The sequence below is a fragment of the Ylistrum balloti genome, unplaced genomic scaffold, assembly GCF_031769215.1.
Source record: "Ylistrum balloti isolate Yb309-2 unplaced genomic scaffold, AGI_CSIRO_Ybal_v1 Utg369844, whole genome shotgun sequence".
In the NCBI taxonomy this organism is placed as follows: Eukaryota; Metazoa; Mollusca; class Bivalvia; order Pectinida; family Pectinidae; genus Ylistrum; species Ylistrum balloti.
In genome coordinates this window covers 270,266-288,100 of record NW_026782000.1, presented here as the reverse complement: position 1 = coordinate 288,100, position 17,835 = coordinate 270,266, and the positions used below count along the sequence as shown (strand labels likewise).

At 34.0% G+C, this 17,835-nt stretch overlaps 2 protein-coding genes across 2 annotated transcripts; one reads left to right on the top strand and one right to left on the bottom strand.

Annotated features, from left to right (window-relative positions):
• Positions 1-7,274: 7,274 nt before the first annotated feature.
• On the bottom strand, positions 7,275-10,750 carry LOC132545379 (cellular retinoic acid-binding protein 2-like). Its single transcript, XM_060209059.1, has 4 exons — positions 10,663-10,750; positions 8,700-8,869; positions 7,802-7,918; positions 7,275-7,328 (listed from the first exon to the last, which is right to left on the bottom strand). The coding sequence occupies exons 1-4, from the start codon at positions 10,748-10,750 to the stop codon at positions 7,275-7,277; spliced, it is 429 nt and encodes a 142-aa protein (XP_060065042.1).
• A 1,620-nt stretch (positions 10,751-12,370) lies between these two features.
• On the top strand, positions 12,371-16,496 carry LOC132545374 (fatty acid-binding protein 9-like). The gene is made up of 4 exons (XM_060209055.1): positions 12,371-12,459; positions 14,664-14,833; positions 15,106-15,222; positions 15,509-16,496. Exons 1-4 carry the CDS (start codon positions 12,378-12,380, stop codon positions 15,563-15,565), a joined length of 426 nt encoding a protein of 141 aa, XP_060065038.1. The 5' UTR covers positions 12,371-12,377; the 3' UTR covers positions 15,566-16,496.
• Positions 16,497-17,835: the final 1,339 nt, after the last annotated feature.

Genomic DNA, 17,835 nt, shown 5'->3' with positions numbered 1-17,835 from the left:
CTCCAGCGCGTTACGTCGTTACGTCGATAGAGACATACGACTCTCGCACCTCCGTAAGCAATTTCCGACAGCAACGGCGAAGGGAACACTAAATTGTCGGTCTAATAGTCGGCCAGTGTGTCTAAGAACGGTAAAGAATCGGTTGCGGGAGAATCATTTCCCTTTGTAAGTCCGCCACGTATGCAGATGCGATGCTAACATCAAATGTAGTGACTGTTTGCACATTCATTTAATCGATTCCGTTTGGCCCATTGAAGCAGCGTGCTGTTCACGAGTCTCGCTTGCTTCACGCTTTACAGGTCAGAAAAACGCCAACGTCGTGGTGAGCGATATTCTGACGATTGAGTAATGGGAAGAAACATATTCGGGGGAGGGTCTGTTATTGAATGGACATGGATATTTCAAGGCAAACACCTCTTATGATTATTCATGGCAATCTTACAGCAGTAACATATCGGGATCAGGTCTTGAGACCACACGCGGCCTTCCTCTCCTCCATCAAGGAAACTTTTGCAACAGAATAACACGAGGTCCCGTGTTGTTATGGTTTATCATGATTTTCCGGTTCTAAACAACATACCAGTCCTTGATTGGCCATCATACAGTCCAGATTTGTCCCCAATCGAACATTTGTGGGACGACTTTGAAAAGGAGGGTATGACGTAGGTCCTTGTTCTAACGTTATTCACACAAACGCCGTCTGTGATAGGACAACAAAAATCATCAAAATGTATTCAATAAGGTTGAAATAATAGACACACCCATACAATGAATAATTTCATCACTACAAATTATATTGTCACACGATAAACATTCAATTTTCGATAATGTTTCATTTTTCAGACGATTTTAATACTCTGTTATCACTTTTATGGACATATTACTGACTTCTATATATTATTCATTTACAATACACGAATCAAACTAAAATTTAATCGTGTGCAAAATAGTGATAGTCCCATACATTTGATTAAATTTCGCAAAGACACAAATCCTCAATACAATTCACAGCTTTATACTGAGGTATGATACACATAACCTAACTTCTGTTAAATAATGTTTATTTTTGAGTATTAAATTTGACAATATTACTGTCCTATCATTCAATTTCGAGGCGAGATATCATCTTTCTGACTTTTGGTACTGTTCTGACACACGAACTAAATAATTAAATCCCCAACGAATATTTGTTGCTATAAAGTATTTATGATGGTTCGTTAGATCTGTACACTTTGAATGAAATTGACTCCTTCCATGAAGTGACTATGAATTCCTGTCCTATGTTCGTTTAAACCAGAATAGTTATATATCTGGTGATTTCTTTTCTATTATCTACCTGTCAACATACTATGTCATGGCCATTTTGTAGTATACAACAGTCTTCGTTACGGTGGGATTGTTGCCCTTCCCCATTTCCATGATTGTCGTGGTAACGTCACCTTCCATAAGCAGAAACTCTATATACGTACCTATTCCTGTAAGTATCTTGTCCTTGTAGAGAGCTATACTACAGATATTGCCTGGGCCTACGATAGGTGTTGATGATATGCAGTTGACCGTTTCGTCTGCAGTGAGCCCATGGGCGACATCGGACGGTTGAGTGCTAATTGAATAATCCTTCCGGCAGGAGTACGTGTCATCAAGCAGAAGAAGACGGTCATTTCTGTAATTCACCGCTGTCGAAACGGACCATCCCTGTCAGGAGAGGGGTGTTCAATCCCTTTAGTGAACTTTTCGTTTCCAACTTCATAAAAGATACCAATCCGGTCTATGCTCAGGACTGGATAAGGAATCCTACACCGAAATTAATCCAGCAGAAGGTGTCAAAGCCAGGGACTTCAACATAGTGTTGATGCATGTTTTGGTTTCTAAGGACGTCTTGGAGAATACTGTGTAACTACATTGGTATCTCCCAATTATTTCAATTTCGTAATGTTGTCGATAATCTTTGCCTCATTGAGTATGACTTTCAAAACTGTTTTCAAGCTTCTTTGTTTATTGATCCACATGTCGGAAGATGTAGTTGTGTTTGTTCCTAACGATGAATATCTTGTGAAGATCTGCTTGCTTTTCCAATGTCGCCATCAAAACTTTACAGTCATAGGCGTTAGCTTGAAATACTTTGGTATGCTTCATTCGAGCAGAGAGCGATTTTTCTGTAAGCATTACATTTCTTGATTAAGATCCGATTGAAATATTTCATCCAATTGTGTCATGCTATCCGATTTTGTGTTTTTCTTTGGAACTTAGATTCCATTCCACTAATTCATCTTCATCCACCATCGTCTTTGTCTCTTCTGCGATATCGCTCCATTCTTCTCCATGAAGATGTTTCCCCGTCATTCTGTGAAATTTGTTTTTAACGGTTTTACATTGTTGCTATTGCGGTGTGACAGGGACACACAAAAACTACGACACTTTGTATTTTGATCAAAGCTGTAGGCATCTAGTGGTTGTCTTTGTGGCTAGAACAGTCTTCGACGACCGATAAAGATTTTAATAACATTCCCAGCATCGGATTTTGTAACAATTATATGGTCTATTGATACTTTGTTCCGACTGTAATACACTCGGCATTGATCACAGAGGAACTCTTCACAACCTGAGCACCAGGCCACGGCTGGTGTTGACTTTTCACACGACAATAAGTATCACAGACGTTGCCATCAGACGTGGCTGGTGTTGAACCAATGCAAAAATGAATGACAGGAACCACAGGTTGGATAGGATCACTTGGAGTTGTTGGTGTGTCACAGACAGGACAAGGAAGATAGTGTTAGTTCTGGTCACCAGTCGCGTGTTCTTTATTGATGTTCTCCCAGACATGTGCAACATAACGTGTAATGGCATGTTAGTTTCCTTGCTTTGTTGTACTGTTCTAAATATAACAAACATCTGTATTCTGGGTTTAGTTCGACTAGTTACATTATCAAAACAAATTTCTGTGAAATTTAAAAAAAATGTGAAAAAAATGAGCTCATAAATCCGGTCACATTTCATTATAAGTAACTTAATTTTAAAAAAATCCAAATGTTGTGAGCCCTTAATGTAGAATAACTTTTTCATAAGCGATAAAGCACAACATTTCATAGGCAATATGGAACTGTATTTACATAGGCGATAAAGCACCACATTTACATTGGAAATATGGAACTACATTTACATAGGCGATAAAACACCACATTTATATAGGCGATAAAGCACCACATTTACAATGGAAATATGGAACTACATTTACATAGGCGATAAAGCACCACATTTATACAGGCGATAAAGCACCACATTTACATTGAAATATGGAACTACATTTATAAAGGCGATAAAACACCACATTTATATAGGCGATAAAGCAACACATTTACATTGGAAATATGGAACTACATTTTACATAGGCGATAAAGCACCACATTTACATAGGCGATAAAGCATCATATTTATAAAGGCGATAAAGCACCACATTTATAAAGGCGATAAAGCACCACATTTACATTGGAAATATGGAACTACATTCACATAGGCAATAAAGCACCACATTTATATAGGCGATAAATCACCACATTTACATTAAATTATGGAAATACATTTACACAGGCGATAAAGCACAACATTTATATAGGCGATAAAGCATCACATTTATAAAGGCGATAAAGCACACCATTTACATTGGAAACATGGAACTACATTTTCATAGGCAATAAAGCACTACATTTATATAGGCGATAAATCACCACATTTATATTGAATTATGGAAATACATTTACGTAGGCGATAAAGCAACACATTTATATAGGCGATAAAGCATCACATTTATATAGGCGATAAAGCACCACATTTTGGAAATATGGAACTACATTTATATAGGCGATAAAGCACCACATTTATAAAGGCGATAAAGCACCACATTAACATTGAAAATATGGAACTACATTTACATAGGCGATAAAGCATCACATTTATATAGGCGATAAAGCACCACATTTATATTGAAAATATGGAACTACATTTACATAGGCGATAAAGCACCACATTTATATAGGCGATAAAGCACCACATTTACATAAGCGATAAAGCATCACATTTACAAAGGCGATAAAGCATCACATTTACAAAGGCGATAAAGCATCACATTTATATAGGAAATATGGAACTAGATTTACATAGGCGATAAAGCACCACATTTACATTGGAAATATGAAACTACATTTACATAGGCGATGAAGCACCATATTTACATTGGAAATATGGAACTACATTTATACAGGCGATCAGCACCACGTTTACGTAGGCGATAAAGCACCACATTTACATGGGTGGTAAAGCACCACATTTGCATTGGAAATATGGAACTACATTTACATAGGCGATAAAGCATCACATTTACACAAGCGATAAAGTATCACATTTACGTAGGCGATAAAGCACCACATTTACGTAGGCGATAAAGCACCACATTTGCATTGGAAATATGGAACTACATTTATATAGGCGATCAGCACCACATTTATATAGGCGATAAAGCACCACATTTACGTAGGCGATAAAGCACCACATTTGCATTGGAAATATGGAACTACATTTATATAGGCGATCAGCACCACATTTATATAGGCGATAAAGCACCACATTTACATAAAAGATAAAGCACCACATTTACGTAGGCGATAAAGCACCACATTTACGTAGGCGATAAAGCACCACATTTACGTAGGCGATAAAGCATCACATTTACATTGGCGATAAAGCATCACATTTACAAAGGCGGTAAAGCACTACATTTATAGAGGATATTTACATAGACTATTTAGAGCTATGTTTACATGGGCAATATAGAACTTCGTTTACTTGGCCGATATAGAGCTTCATTTAATTGGGCGATAAAGAGCTACATTTACATGTGCCATATATATCTATATATACATGGGCATTATAGAGCTGCATCTACTTGGGCGATATATGGTAACATTTACATGGGCAATTTAAAGATATATTCACATGGGCGATATGTAATTACATTTAAATAGGCGATATAAAAATACGTTTTCATAGGCGGTATGGATAACATAGGTCATATATATCTAACACTAACAGTCACAGGACAATACAAATAACAGGTACAAGAAATAACAAGAGTGGGCTTTACACTAAATTCATTTTGCTGTTACGTAGGTAGATAACAATCGTGTGAGGTGAATATTTTAGTTATTTTCTTTTTAAGAATATGTGCTTTGCCGACAATGGAAACGTATACACTTAAATACGTGTAATGCCTGAAAGACCCGTTAAACATATGTGGTTGTGCGTCAGAGAATCGTGACCCTATGTACTTGTCGAACCGGTTTTAAAGGTATACATGTAAACAATAAGAATCTCCAGTTACACTTTTTGGTCTAATGCTCGAAAAAGATGTTTTCATTTTCCTCGTACTGTTGAAAGTAAAGGATAACACAAAAACAATAGAATGAAGATTGTATTACTTACAAAGTAAAAAGATATTTCATAATGGACCTTTCAGGCAGCATATTATAATTTCAATTAGCGTATTGCATGATTTAAGATATTTCAATGATGGAACTCAGTGTTTTGTATGATTACAGATATTTCATGATGGAACTCACAATTAATGTATTGTATCAGTAAAGATATTTCATGATGGAACCCTTAATCAGTGTGTTATATGATGGAAAATATTTCATGATGGAACTCTCAATCAGTGTGTTATATGATGAAAGATATTTCATGATGATATTCTCAATCAGTGTATTTTATGATTAAAGATATTTCATGATGGAAATCACAATCAGCCTTTGTGCGTTTGAATGGGATGTTTGTAATTAACTAACACGATCGAATGGCCTTTACGTGAATCAGACTTTAAGACGACGATGGTGTCTGTTACTATTTTCTTTTTGTACAGTTACAAATGTTTCATCCTTTATTTAGTGGTTAGTACCTATCGTCCATGGAGCTCTGCTAGAATCCTCCGGATCCACCTAGGATTCTTCTACCGATACATCTACCAACTAGTACCACTCACAGGACGTTGGACTCCTGCACCTCTTTTTATTATCCCACTTCTTGTACAATTGTTAGCGCAATGATGTCATATATTTGACAGCTATATACTAGATATAGACATGATATAAACTTACCTCATAGATACAATCACTTATGTTCCTCGGATGCCTTACAAAGATGGCGGATGATTCTATACAGAACTTAAGGATTCGATTACACAAATGTCTATGAAAGATCTGTATTGTTGTACGTCTATCTATAAACCATGCAGGTGACAGAGAGTGAAAAATATACCTGTTTGTCACACTGCACAACGTAAAAGGTGGATAACTGTAAAAGTTGGGGACATAGAAAAGTCCAGAAATAGGATCTGTCGCATAATCGGGTTTTTGTTCTCTCCCAGGCAGACATGAGAAGAGACGAGACCAAAATATATCGACTACTCGTAATGCATGATTGGGACCTTTCTGTCCTATCTCCTTTTTGTGTTTTGTTACCGCCAATGATTCCTATGTTGACACTCGTCCTTATATGACCCCGACTTTTGCAAGGGATTAAAATTCCTTAAAATGATTTATTTGTATTACTATCCTTACATAAAAATACAAAAATAAAAATATCTAGTCTGCGTGTATGTTTTTTCTCTATTTCATTTTTAGATAAATGTTGTTAGTATTTGAATATATAACCTTAATGTTTATGGCAATTATCATCTGAATTAGAAGGAAGCTTTGCCCCAAATTGAATTATCGCAATGTTAAAACAGGTATAACGACAAGAATGTACCGACATATTAACAAAATTCAGATTTGAACTCAATACCGGACAAAGAGGGCAAAATATTATTAAAAGACAGAGGGATCTAAAGCCACACAACGAAAATTAGGCCTTTTGTTTCTGAATGAGAAAGAGTCAGTTGACACCAGTAGCTATGCGATTATTTCTTACTGCATTCATTTTGGTATTTTAATTAAGGAAGAAATGAAAAGAACTTAATCCCGTTAAACTCACCTTAAAAGATATTTATTATCTATTTATTATTTGTTTTTCAACACAATCGTGTCCGTATGATATGGAAGGATGACGCAAAAACGCCAAAGTAAGCAAATATTATTTAATAAACATTTCTAAACAAAGTATTAAATGTAGAAATTTGTTTTAGAAGAGTCGCAACATTCGAGTCTTAGATCAGAAATGATGTGTTTGGCGTAATATAAGAAGGTCTATTGGCATTCCCTCTCTCATCGCTGATTTCTGGACTACTCTAAACGTTTGAAATATCGTTTACATACTACGTCACCGACACACATAGTCTGAAACGAAAAGAAAATATATCCATTGCTAACAGTATGTTCAATTCATGTGACAACGACTGAACAAAAAAAGAAACAGAAGATTTATTTCTTGGAAGTCTGGAAAGGATAATTTGTTTCTGCCGCCATGGTAATTTTCTCGGTGTATTGTTTTACTTCAGCCTCGATAATTAAAAACTATTTAGCCACTTTAAAACGTTAACGTTACATTATTCAGATTACTTAACATAATTCAATAGTATCATCTAGAGAGGGCATTAGTATTCTACATTCTCGAAAGAACTTATCAGTTTAATGTTATATATCAGCATTGAAACATTTATCAGTATCAATGTAATGTTTTTTAACTCACCTTTTCCCCCAAATTTTAGATATTTGGTTGTAGAAACAGATCACCTTATTAATTTGTTTTCTATTTAAATGCGTTAATAACAGAAAATGGCAGTTTTCAGACAACTACATATCATACTCACCAGAAGCATTTCATCATCAACTCTTTCCCTATATATTGTTGGGGCCTTCATTTTGGATTTAGGGTCTAAAGGTTGACCTGTCACCTTTAATTTACCATCTTCCCACGTGGCACATATCTGAAAACAATGTCAATGTTCTTTGACATGAAAACTGTAAACGAACTATTGATAAATTTTCACGTTCGAACTATTAATTTTGCAAATAACTTTGAGTAAATGCAATCAGCATTGCACTCTCTTAGTCTGAAAAGCACTGAGGAAAGTTAACCACAAAAATACAGTTACAGCACATTGATGTACAAATCTGTTAACAAACCCGTTTTACAATAATCTTAAAATTCTTCATCCCCTATGCCCTCATCCACATCACAACCACCACCAGCTTTTATAAGAACCATTAACATTATTCCACAAAAATTCCCTCATCAGGAAAACAGATTGATTAAAATCCGATCGTGATCGTCAACGAAAGAAAGATAAAAAAATGTTAAGCAAAATTTCCCTTAAACATGCAAAATATGCAGCCCTGTTTTCACTTGTTCAGAAAAACATCTTGAAAATCCAGAGTCATTATCGAAATAATGCCTGTTCTGGAAGAATAGGCGTCTTATGCAGAACTTTGAAACAGCCCTGGTCTTATTCTCCTCTATTGTTTATATTTCTCCTAGTTAAATCGAATTGGACTCTGAATTAAGATTATGTTGACATATCGGCATCGTCTTCGTTGATTGCAAATACATATTTGAATCCTTCCATTTTCAAAAAATATTTCCACTGATGACTAGGTACGAATTATATCTAATCAGTGATTGCTATCACAGTACTAATTGGGTTTTTAAAACAAATGAGAAATTATTTTAGATTTTTAGTTTTGAGAAAATATAAATCAAATCCCTACTCGCAACATCTCGCCTTCTCTTTCTTTCTCGAAAGGCTCGCCTAGTTTGAAAGTATCCTCTTCCTTTCTTATTCCCATATCTGTTATACTGATGATTGTCTCCCCTTCAACAGAAATAGTCATCGTCGGCTTCGCTAGGGGCGCTAACTTCCTAAGCACCAAGTTTACACCTGTAGATGATAGTTTAGAATAATATTCAATACAAAAAAATATACAATATGATAGAAATATAAAGAAGTCGATTCGGCTATGTTTTGCTTTATCGAATATCTAATATACCTAGTAGAAATAAAGATAGATATCATATTATTACAGTTTCCATGGTATTGAACATTTAAGTTTTACAAATATGTCGTCATTTTAACCTTCGAAGCCAAGAAAGCAGGAGAAACTACTGTGAAAATGTATTTTTGTTCAAATGTGTGCGTAGTTTGTTCGATTGTAATTGTCTAACTTTAGAAATGAACTTTTTCACTCTCGCCGGATTTTAAAATCTAGGAACTTGAAATTGTTATATTCTAGTAAATGTCGAATAAATGTAAGAGAATATAGCGTTTTAAACAATATATATATCTTTTATATTCACTGACACATACCTCGCCGTTTTTTGGGGGGGTTTTTTGGGGGTTTTTTTTCAACTGTTTAAATCGGAAATAAAGAGGATCTCCTTTCATAACTTATTTTTACGTCTAGCAAATTGTATTGCATCACATCTTTTTTTGGGACACTAGCCTCCATTTCACTTGTTGATATGTTAATTGCAGTGTTGACATACTACGCCTCTTATTTCATGTCATATATTTATTTATATTACAACTTTGTTATCGAATCTTTTTTGGATCTTTATGTATGTTAAATTGAAATTTAATAATTTTTTACCTCTTCAGGATCTCAGAGCATTGTTGTTTATCGTCTACCGTATTGTATTGGTAGGAAACATTAACACAGTTTCAGCAGTGCTTGAAGTATTTTTATTTAGAACATGTTCCATTTCTTTGATTTGTAGATAATCTGTTTGTTGCAAATAAGATTTTTTACATTTGATTCACTATTGAAGTACTATGTCTCTTTTACTTCCTAATATTTGGGTCATATCAAGCGTCTGTGATCTTATACATATGATTTATATAGTGTTACTTCGTATGTATATCATCTAGTGTAATACTACATGTAGACGTTAATACCTATTATGGTATCTGTTACATGTTGAACTTTTGACTGTCTACTTTCGTGCATTGTATGTGTGTAACTGCGGACCTGATCTTCACCTCACGTTAAAGTCATTAAGTGGGACGTGTATTTATTTGCTCCCGTACCAACGCATCAGATATTTGCCTTTATCTTATAGCGTATCTTCCATAATACATTATTGGTGTAATGAATAACTGTATCTCGACTTTTCATTATTTCACTATACAGTATTTAACCTTCATTCCTATCGAAAGGTATTATTCATGTGTGTTTGTCTTCTATACAGTCTTTTTTCTTTGTAAATGTAAATAATTACATATAATGTTTGACGACTGTGCAAACAAATTTGGATATTAAAAACCAGTCAATTCTAGCACAAACTGTGTTGAATGTCATGTTCTTATGACAAATAATTTTAAGTTTTAATATCTGAACAGCATTAAGAGAACAAACAGTTCAACAATTAATTATGAAAATGATCTTTCCATTCTCTGAAAAGATCACTTGAAGGATATTGTAAGCTGCTTACACTCATGGATCAAACTTTTATCTTATAATAAGTATAATATCAATAACTGTTAACAGAGATTGTTTTTCACTTCCGAATGTTAAATGACATGATATGATGGCACATTTATCAATATTCATGCACTTACTTCAAAGCCCTGATATGATAAGATCTATTGTGTTATATACATTAAAATATTCTCGAGTATAGAGCCCTCTATTTTCCTCTCATACTTAATTATTCAAATCTAAAACAAAAACATACCGACTGCCTTCAAAAACTCTTCGAAGTTCTCGCTTCTGTCCATTTTCCATTTTCCAGCCAAAGATTCCTTTATTTCATCCAGAGCCATTTTATGATGAAGCGATATGTGAAATGAAATCAGAAGTCCCGCTTACAACCTATATTGTGACCCTGTTGCAGTATATCAGGATTCAGATTGCTGCTTAACATTGTTGATAAGCGCGTATCGAGTAAACAGAGCATAACATGGCAAAATTAAGAGATACGCGTATCAATAATGATATTTGCTAATACCATGTTTTCAAGTTTCTATCATTTATATTTTAAACATGATAATTGTTAAAAATATTTCAATGAAAATGAAGAAGAATTCAACGCCTATAAATAGCCATGAAGTACGCGATTGATCGCATATATAATAGCGTTTCGAGTCATCTTAGAAGTTACAATGAATGTTCTGTGTAATTATATTCCAGACTGAAATATCTCACCATGTATAATAAAGACTTTAGAATGTTTAAATGTTTCGACGGGTGTTGTGCTGGCAGGCTTACTGTACATTCTTTCATCAATGGGTTTTCAAGACTTCGGGTTTTGGTTATAGCTATAGGATTTTTACATATACTGAGCCCCATATCGAGGTATATGATTTTCCAGATATTCCTTTATATTTTTAATACTCTCATATTATTGAGGATTATCGAATCGATCCCTCATATACTTGTCAAATACATTAAGATTTAAACATATCTTCCGGGAGCTCAAATATATCGCCTTTACTTGTGAAATCGGATGATGTATGACTACCACTGTTAATTCACAATGTGCTACAGTTTCGGTTTTTTAAGCCGATTTGATGGAGCAGTATTCATTTTGACTAATAAGAGTAGATGTTTCGGAATAGCAATCGACCTTTGCTTCGTCGCCGACATCCGTTTGTAAATCGTGATCAATCCAAGTAAGTGATGGTTGTCTCGTTCCAAAATGAGAACACGGTATACAACAACGTAGCCAAAAGGCAAACTAAAGAGCATCAAACACGTTCAGCTTCAAATATAATATTTCTCAATGAGACCATACGACCTTAAAATTTCCCCCTAAAATTCATTAACCTGCATCTTTTGAAAACTTGTGTTACGAGTTTGTATTCTATACATATGATATTCAGTATTGAATTATTTCAAACTTTATTGTACCCAACATTGATTTATGGGTAAATAATGACATTTAATATGAAAGATGTTTTTTAACAAGATATAACCATCAATTAAGTCAATATCATGATTGCCCTGGGTATATGTGACAATATGAAGAAGTATCATTACCTGACATTATTTGATTTACACAATAATCAGTATTTCTTAAATACGTAAATATCGGTCGCTGAAATACAAATAATATTTGAAATACAGCACGAATCTTCTAAATAGAGAAATAGAAAATATTTGATACAATTGATATCGATCACATGAAAATATCGTGCCGTTTTTGTCTGTTGTATACATTCTCCATATAGATGTGTATATAAAATGTTTATAAAAATCGATCGTTTCCGAATATGCCTCACTGCATTGACACAGCGAATAAATACAAATCTGAATGCCTAACATCATTATGTGAGGTTTTATCGAGATCGGTGTCCCGTACAGTGATTCGCCTGATAAATGTGCATCAACCAGATTTAGACACTTACACATTAAACGTGTGAACGGCAGTGATATACTGTTGATAAAACGATGGAGGATATTAAGGAGAAGTTTGCTGGAACATGGAAGATGGTTAGGAGCGAAAATTTCGAAGAATTTCTTGCGGAAGTTGGTAGGTTATAGACGAGGAAATGTTATATAAAATTCGTTATCATTTGTATTTTGTAATGGTGTCTGATTGCTGACATGGCTTCTGTATATGTTATAGGGAGAAATGTAAACTTTGCCCAGTTTATATATGTATATATGTATATATGTATATAAGCTAGATGTGTATCTAGTTTATAAGCGAATCGTTAGCATCGCTTAAATGTGATACACTGTTAGTATATCTACATTTCTCAACAGGTTATGAAGCATGTTTTCATATATTTGTACAGAAACAAACTTAGAAAATGCCGACGTGTCACATGATTCTTAATTCAGACTCAAATTCGATTAAAATGATGCAAAATGTTCACAAAAGAAAGATTTACACAGAGACCCTTGTACATGTAGAAAGTGAAGAAGACAATGTGTTCTAGAAGAGTAAGCGTCTTCTACTTTATCGACGATAGCCGGTATGTAGATCTTGGTCAATCAAAGTAAGTAATGGCATGCTCCTACATTAGAAAAATGTAAATAACAAAAAATAAATTATTAATCAGCAACAAGAAAAATATCATCATCTGAACATTAGAAAATAAAAACTCATTGTCAATAAAACTAGGGCAAAATAACAAGAACATTTGCATTGTGACTCCTGAGAATAAGACCAGGTGTTCCGGAAGTGTAGACGCTTACCGCCTCATCGACAATACTCACCTTATAAAATCCTGGTCAATCCAAGTAATTCATGTCACGTTCTCAAAGGAAAACAAGGTATACAACAACGGAACCAACAGGCCAATTAAGAGCATCAAATACGACCAACGTCATATCGAACAAAGAAATATAGATCAATGAAATCAGTATGACGACTTTAAAACCCGTAATTTCAATCAGCATTCATCACTGAACCCCTGTGCTAGGAGTTTGTCCGTCAGTTGACGACTTCGGAATATTGGGAACATAGGCCCTTGAATATCGAATCAACTGCAACATGTAGCCACCATAGAAGAGGGATGCATATATGTTGTTGTCCAGAAATGGTATATTCACGATATGGAAATTGAATTCATTACGCTTATCATACAATTGCCCATGCTGGTTTCGTTGTAGGAAAAATCAAGATATACGACTGATGAAGAATAGGATGTCATTTAGATTTTGCAATATCATCAATATATCATTGTATTTTATTCGAATCATTCTTTGTAGGCACCATATCGACAGAAATGGTATTTGTGAACTTGGGAATGATAAGATACCTATCGGAATGACATATGTCCCAATTTTTGATTATTTGTCTTTTTATGAGATAATTAGCCCAAGACTGTACCTAAAAGATCAATAATTGGCTCGTATATCTAAAATGTAGAATAATGAATAATAAAGAAGTTTGGCCATGTCGATCTTAAGTTTTACACGTTAGAGACATGGTGTAGGACGAAACCATGCAGAATTAGGAATTTTATCATTTATATTTGACCTGCTTTTATTCTCTCTGATGTTTTCCGTATAATACGCAACTTGTGAATTTAACACGTGTTGATCTTATTTACAAAGCTATTTATACCTCGCTGCTGTATTTAAATAATGTTAATCCGATCATTTGTTGAAGCTTATTCTAAGTTTACAACGGTCTATTTTAGAGATAAATAGGAGTCAATCTCTTGAAAGAAACCCCGTGCCGTATGTTATTTCCACAGAGGTGATGCTGATCAATAAAATAGTTCAAAATAAAGAAAGGGTAAAGCGGCTGTTACCAACATTCTTCTGATATCGATTGATTCTTAACAAAATTGTAAAGCCGTTGTAACCTTTTGCACAACAAACATATCTTTTTATATAGTGACTGAATCCTAGATTACTGTAAACACAAAATACAATTCTCAACCAGAATCTTCAAATTCAGCTGTAACAGGTTATCATTATCTTATTATTGTAATTAAAACAATCCAACTTCAGTAAAGAATAATTCAACGCTAGAAAATTAATATTTTTTTACATTGCGTACTAAGTAAGCTGGTACGCCGCTCATTTACATCGACATTATTCTATCTCTTAAAGTATGAATTTTTGTGACCAGAACTGCTCCTGTCGTTTTCAGCACAGCCGTTTCAAGTGTCGTTAAAACTGATGCGTCGGCTATGTCGATTTGGGGTTTCATTTATATCAAAGAATATAAAGTTGATGAAATGCAATTAGTTATAGATTCTTTTGCTTTCTTTTTAGGCGTTAATTTCTTTATTCGGAAGATGGCAGCTCTGGCGAAACCTACAACCGTTATATCTGTAAATGAAGATACTATCACCATAGAACAGAAAACAGGAATTCGAGATAAGGTGGATACGTTCAAACTTAATGAGGAATTCGAGAAAGAGATGGAAGGTACAAAAATGAAGGTAAATTATAATCATAAAAACAATTACTTTTGATCATTTGTGGGTATCTTTTATGACTTAATGACATATTTCATATTCTGTCACTCTTTCCTACCTACGAGTCACAATAGTAACTTCTTGTTAAAAGAAATAGTGAGCATGAGCTTGCGAATCAAACGGGTAGACACAGGTATTGAGTGCGATGGTTAGAAAAGAAGGCTGCATGACCGACAATATACACATCAATACCCTGTTCGTGTTCAGTTCGTTTTCAATATAAATTTAATTTTCAGTGTTTGGTTGTATATGAAGATGGTAAGATCAAATACACCAATACCCCTATAGCTCCTGATTCTACAGTGAAACCTCAGACGGTCTACAGGGAAAGGTTTGGAGAGGAGCTTCTTGTAGTAAGTGCTTTACGTAAACATCTATAATCGGGATACTCTCTATATCAAGAATATATTATCAAGTATATAAAATTTTGCTTTAATATTACAACAACAATAAATATTATAATTTATCTTTATTTTTCATTTTCCAAATCTGGATTGATTTTGATTTTTTGTCAAAAAAAAACCAAATAAATAGATCAATATCAATAAAAGTAGTGTATGAATTATGTTTTGTAAATCTTTCGTGTTTTGTAAAATCAGCTACCTCTCTCATTTTACTGTTTTGTCTTTTTATTTTCAGCAAATTGAATGCGGAAATGTGGTGTGTAAGCGTTACTTTGAGCAGGTTACAGCATAAAACATCATGATCACTGTTACAAACTGTAGGGCTTTGAATGCAAAACATATATATTGGTGTAAGAAACTGTACGCATAATAAATAATATCTTAATTGTGAAATGTTGACATTGACCTTTGTACACATGTACAGTGAGCAGTGTATCATGTCAGGATCAATGTAGTGCAAGTATGTTTTAATCGATTTCGTTTGGATTTTTTTCATATTTTAATTATCTAAAGCTATTCTAGCAATAGTTTAGAGTTTTGGGTTTTGGTAATTATGTTTCAAAGATATTTAAATAATAGCTTGTGTTTGGTACTTAAAGGTTATGTGTCACAAATCATACTTATATTACAAAGTCAATTTCAATATAACGAGGATCTCAAATTTTTACCTTTTACAGCGTCTCTGGTGAGGAAACAATATCTAAAACGTTTTATGAATCGTATATGAAATAGAAACGAATGTAATATTCTGTTTATCACATGTTTGGATACTTTTTTCTAACATTTTTGACAATATCAAATTATTGTTAATATTCCCACTCCATAGATATGTGTATATGACATTATGAAGTTATGACGATACAATAGAAACAGTTTGAGCATCCAGCCAATCACAGCTCATCTACGTTGTATTACACGTGTCATAACAAAATTAATGTAAGAATGGTATCATATTGAAAACAGGGTAGTTATGATAGGGAAATATTCATCGTTTATTTTTAATGTTCGTAATAACATTTTCCGTCTGTGCTATGGATCTGTGTGTCATTGTAACGCTCATTATTATGTATATGAATAACATTAAATAGATTAAACAATTTAATTTTGCTTCAAATAAAATTAAAACAATGGCAGTGTTTATGTACAATGTGTGATACTGGACTACCCTGCACGATTCACAATAAATTTTGTCGAAATTGAAAGCATAAACATGCTGTCATACATATACTTTTATGTCATTATTTTCAACAGGAGTTAAGCGTTCTAGAAAAAGTCCATGTCATATGAGAATGAACGCGGGAGATACAACCAGAGACAAAAAATCTTAATACAAAGAATGGAAAGAAAAGAGGAAAAAATAAACATGTGAAGGGTGTCATTTAAATAAGCATAGGCTGTAACATAGTTCAACATTTCCCTTTGTAATTTGTCTTCTTTGGTTTCATACAAATATTAAATGTTATTTGCTGTTCCTTGGATATCCCCGTCTACACGTCACAATGACGAAACTATATAGGAACTTCACCATAGTAGAATACCAAGTTGTCGAGAATCTGACAGGGCTTGTTTCTTTACAAGTAAATATTATAACGTAAGTGCTAACTCCATTGATGACAACTCATCAAGAATTACAGGTGTAAAGATCGAATTAAAAATTCTATTACCCTTGATGTAATAGGAGTCCAATTTCCATCCATCAATTTTTTTTATAAATTCACGAAGCGACAGTTTGTCATCTTTTTAATGTCTATGACAAAATCTGTTTGTTTGGGCAAAGAGTTACTTCCGCTTTCTAAACGAGTTTAGAAAACGGTAGTTTCTTATATTTGAAGACATCAATGCTTATTGCTTTAAAAGATAATCGTGTTCATGATTATTTCAAATGTTGCCATGTACACATGGTACTGGGTATAAGTATAGGAAAAACAATCTATCACACAAAACCATAATTGGCCGTATCATTAATCCAGAGATTTCTAAAACCTCTATGTGGAATTGCAACATAGACAAACTCTGTTCCCATGACGTATCCGAATATCTCCCTGTGTATGCCGCAAATAATTTCGATATGTTAAATCCAAAAAATATCAGCAACGAATGGAGAACTATATGCTAAACTGGGCTAAAACTTGTATAATACTGTAATTATATGCCATATATATGATGTCAGTGATGAAATTCAAAACATTGTCATCAATGAAAAATAAATGAAGATAGTGTGATTTCTAATAATAGTTAAAACATAATGTATACAAAGATGAAAGCTCTATTGAATGTGTCTAAAATGAAAAGATTCCCAGTGCTGACCTCAGAACTACTGAATATATTATATTTACTGGAAGCAGTTTATTGCGATGCCTTGCGATACATTATACAACGATTTTTCTATATAAATACAGCCAAAGATCTGACAAGAACGGCAAAAATTTACCATTATATCAGTGGGAGACAAAAAGTATATCACTGGCCTTCTGGTTCGCGAGTTTGAGGCCTATGTGAGGGCAGTTTCGGATTAGGTCGATTGTGACAATAGGGGAATGCCTTCCGTTGTGAACCTGTCTC

Excerpts from the sequence above, each read along its gene's own strand:
- LOC132545379 (XM_060209059.1), bottom strand. The coding sequence starts at position 10,750 with ATGGCTCTGGATGAAATAAAGGAATCTTTGGCTGGAAAATGGAAAATG. Across the intron at positions 8,870-10,662 it reads AGAGTTTTTGAAGGCAGTCG|GTGTAAACTTGGTGCTTAGG; the intron begins GTATGTTTTTGT and ends TATCATCTACAG. Across the intron at positions 7,919-8,699 it reads GAGAAGGCGAGATGTTGCGA|ATATGTGCCACGTGGGAAGA; the intron begins GTAGGGATTTGA and ends CATTGTTTTCAG.
- LOC132545374 (XM_060209055.1), top strand. The coding sequence starts at position 12,378 with ATGGAGGATATTAAGGAGAAGTTTGCTGGAACATGGAAGATGGTTAGG. Across the intron at positions 12,460-14,663 it reads AGAATTTCTTGCGGAAGTTG|GCGTTAATTTCTTTATTCGG; the intron begins GTAGGTTATAGA and ends CTTTCTTTTTAG. Across the intron at positions 14,834-15,105 it reads TGGAAGGTACAAAAATGAAG|TGTTTGGTTGTATATGAAGA; the intron begins GTAAATTATAAT and ends TTTAATTTTCAG.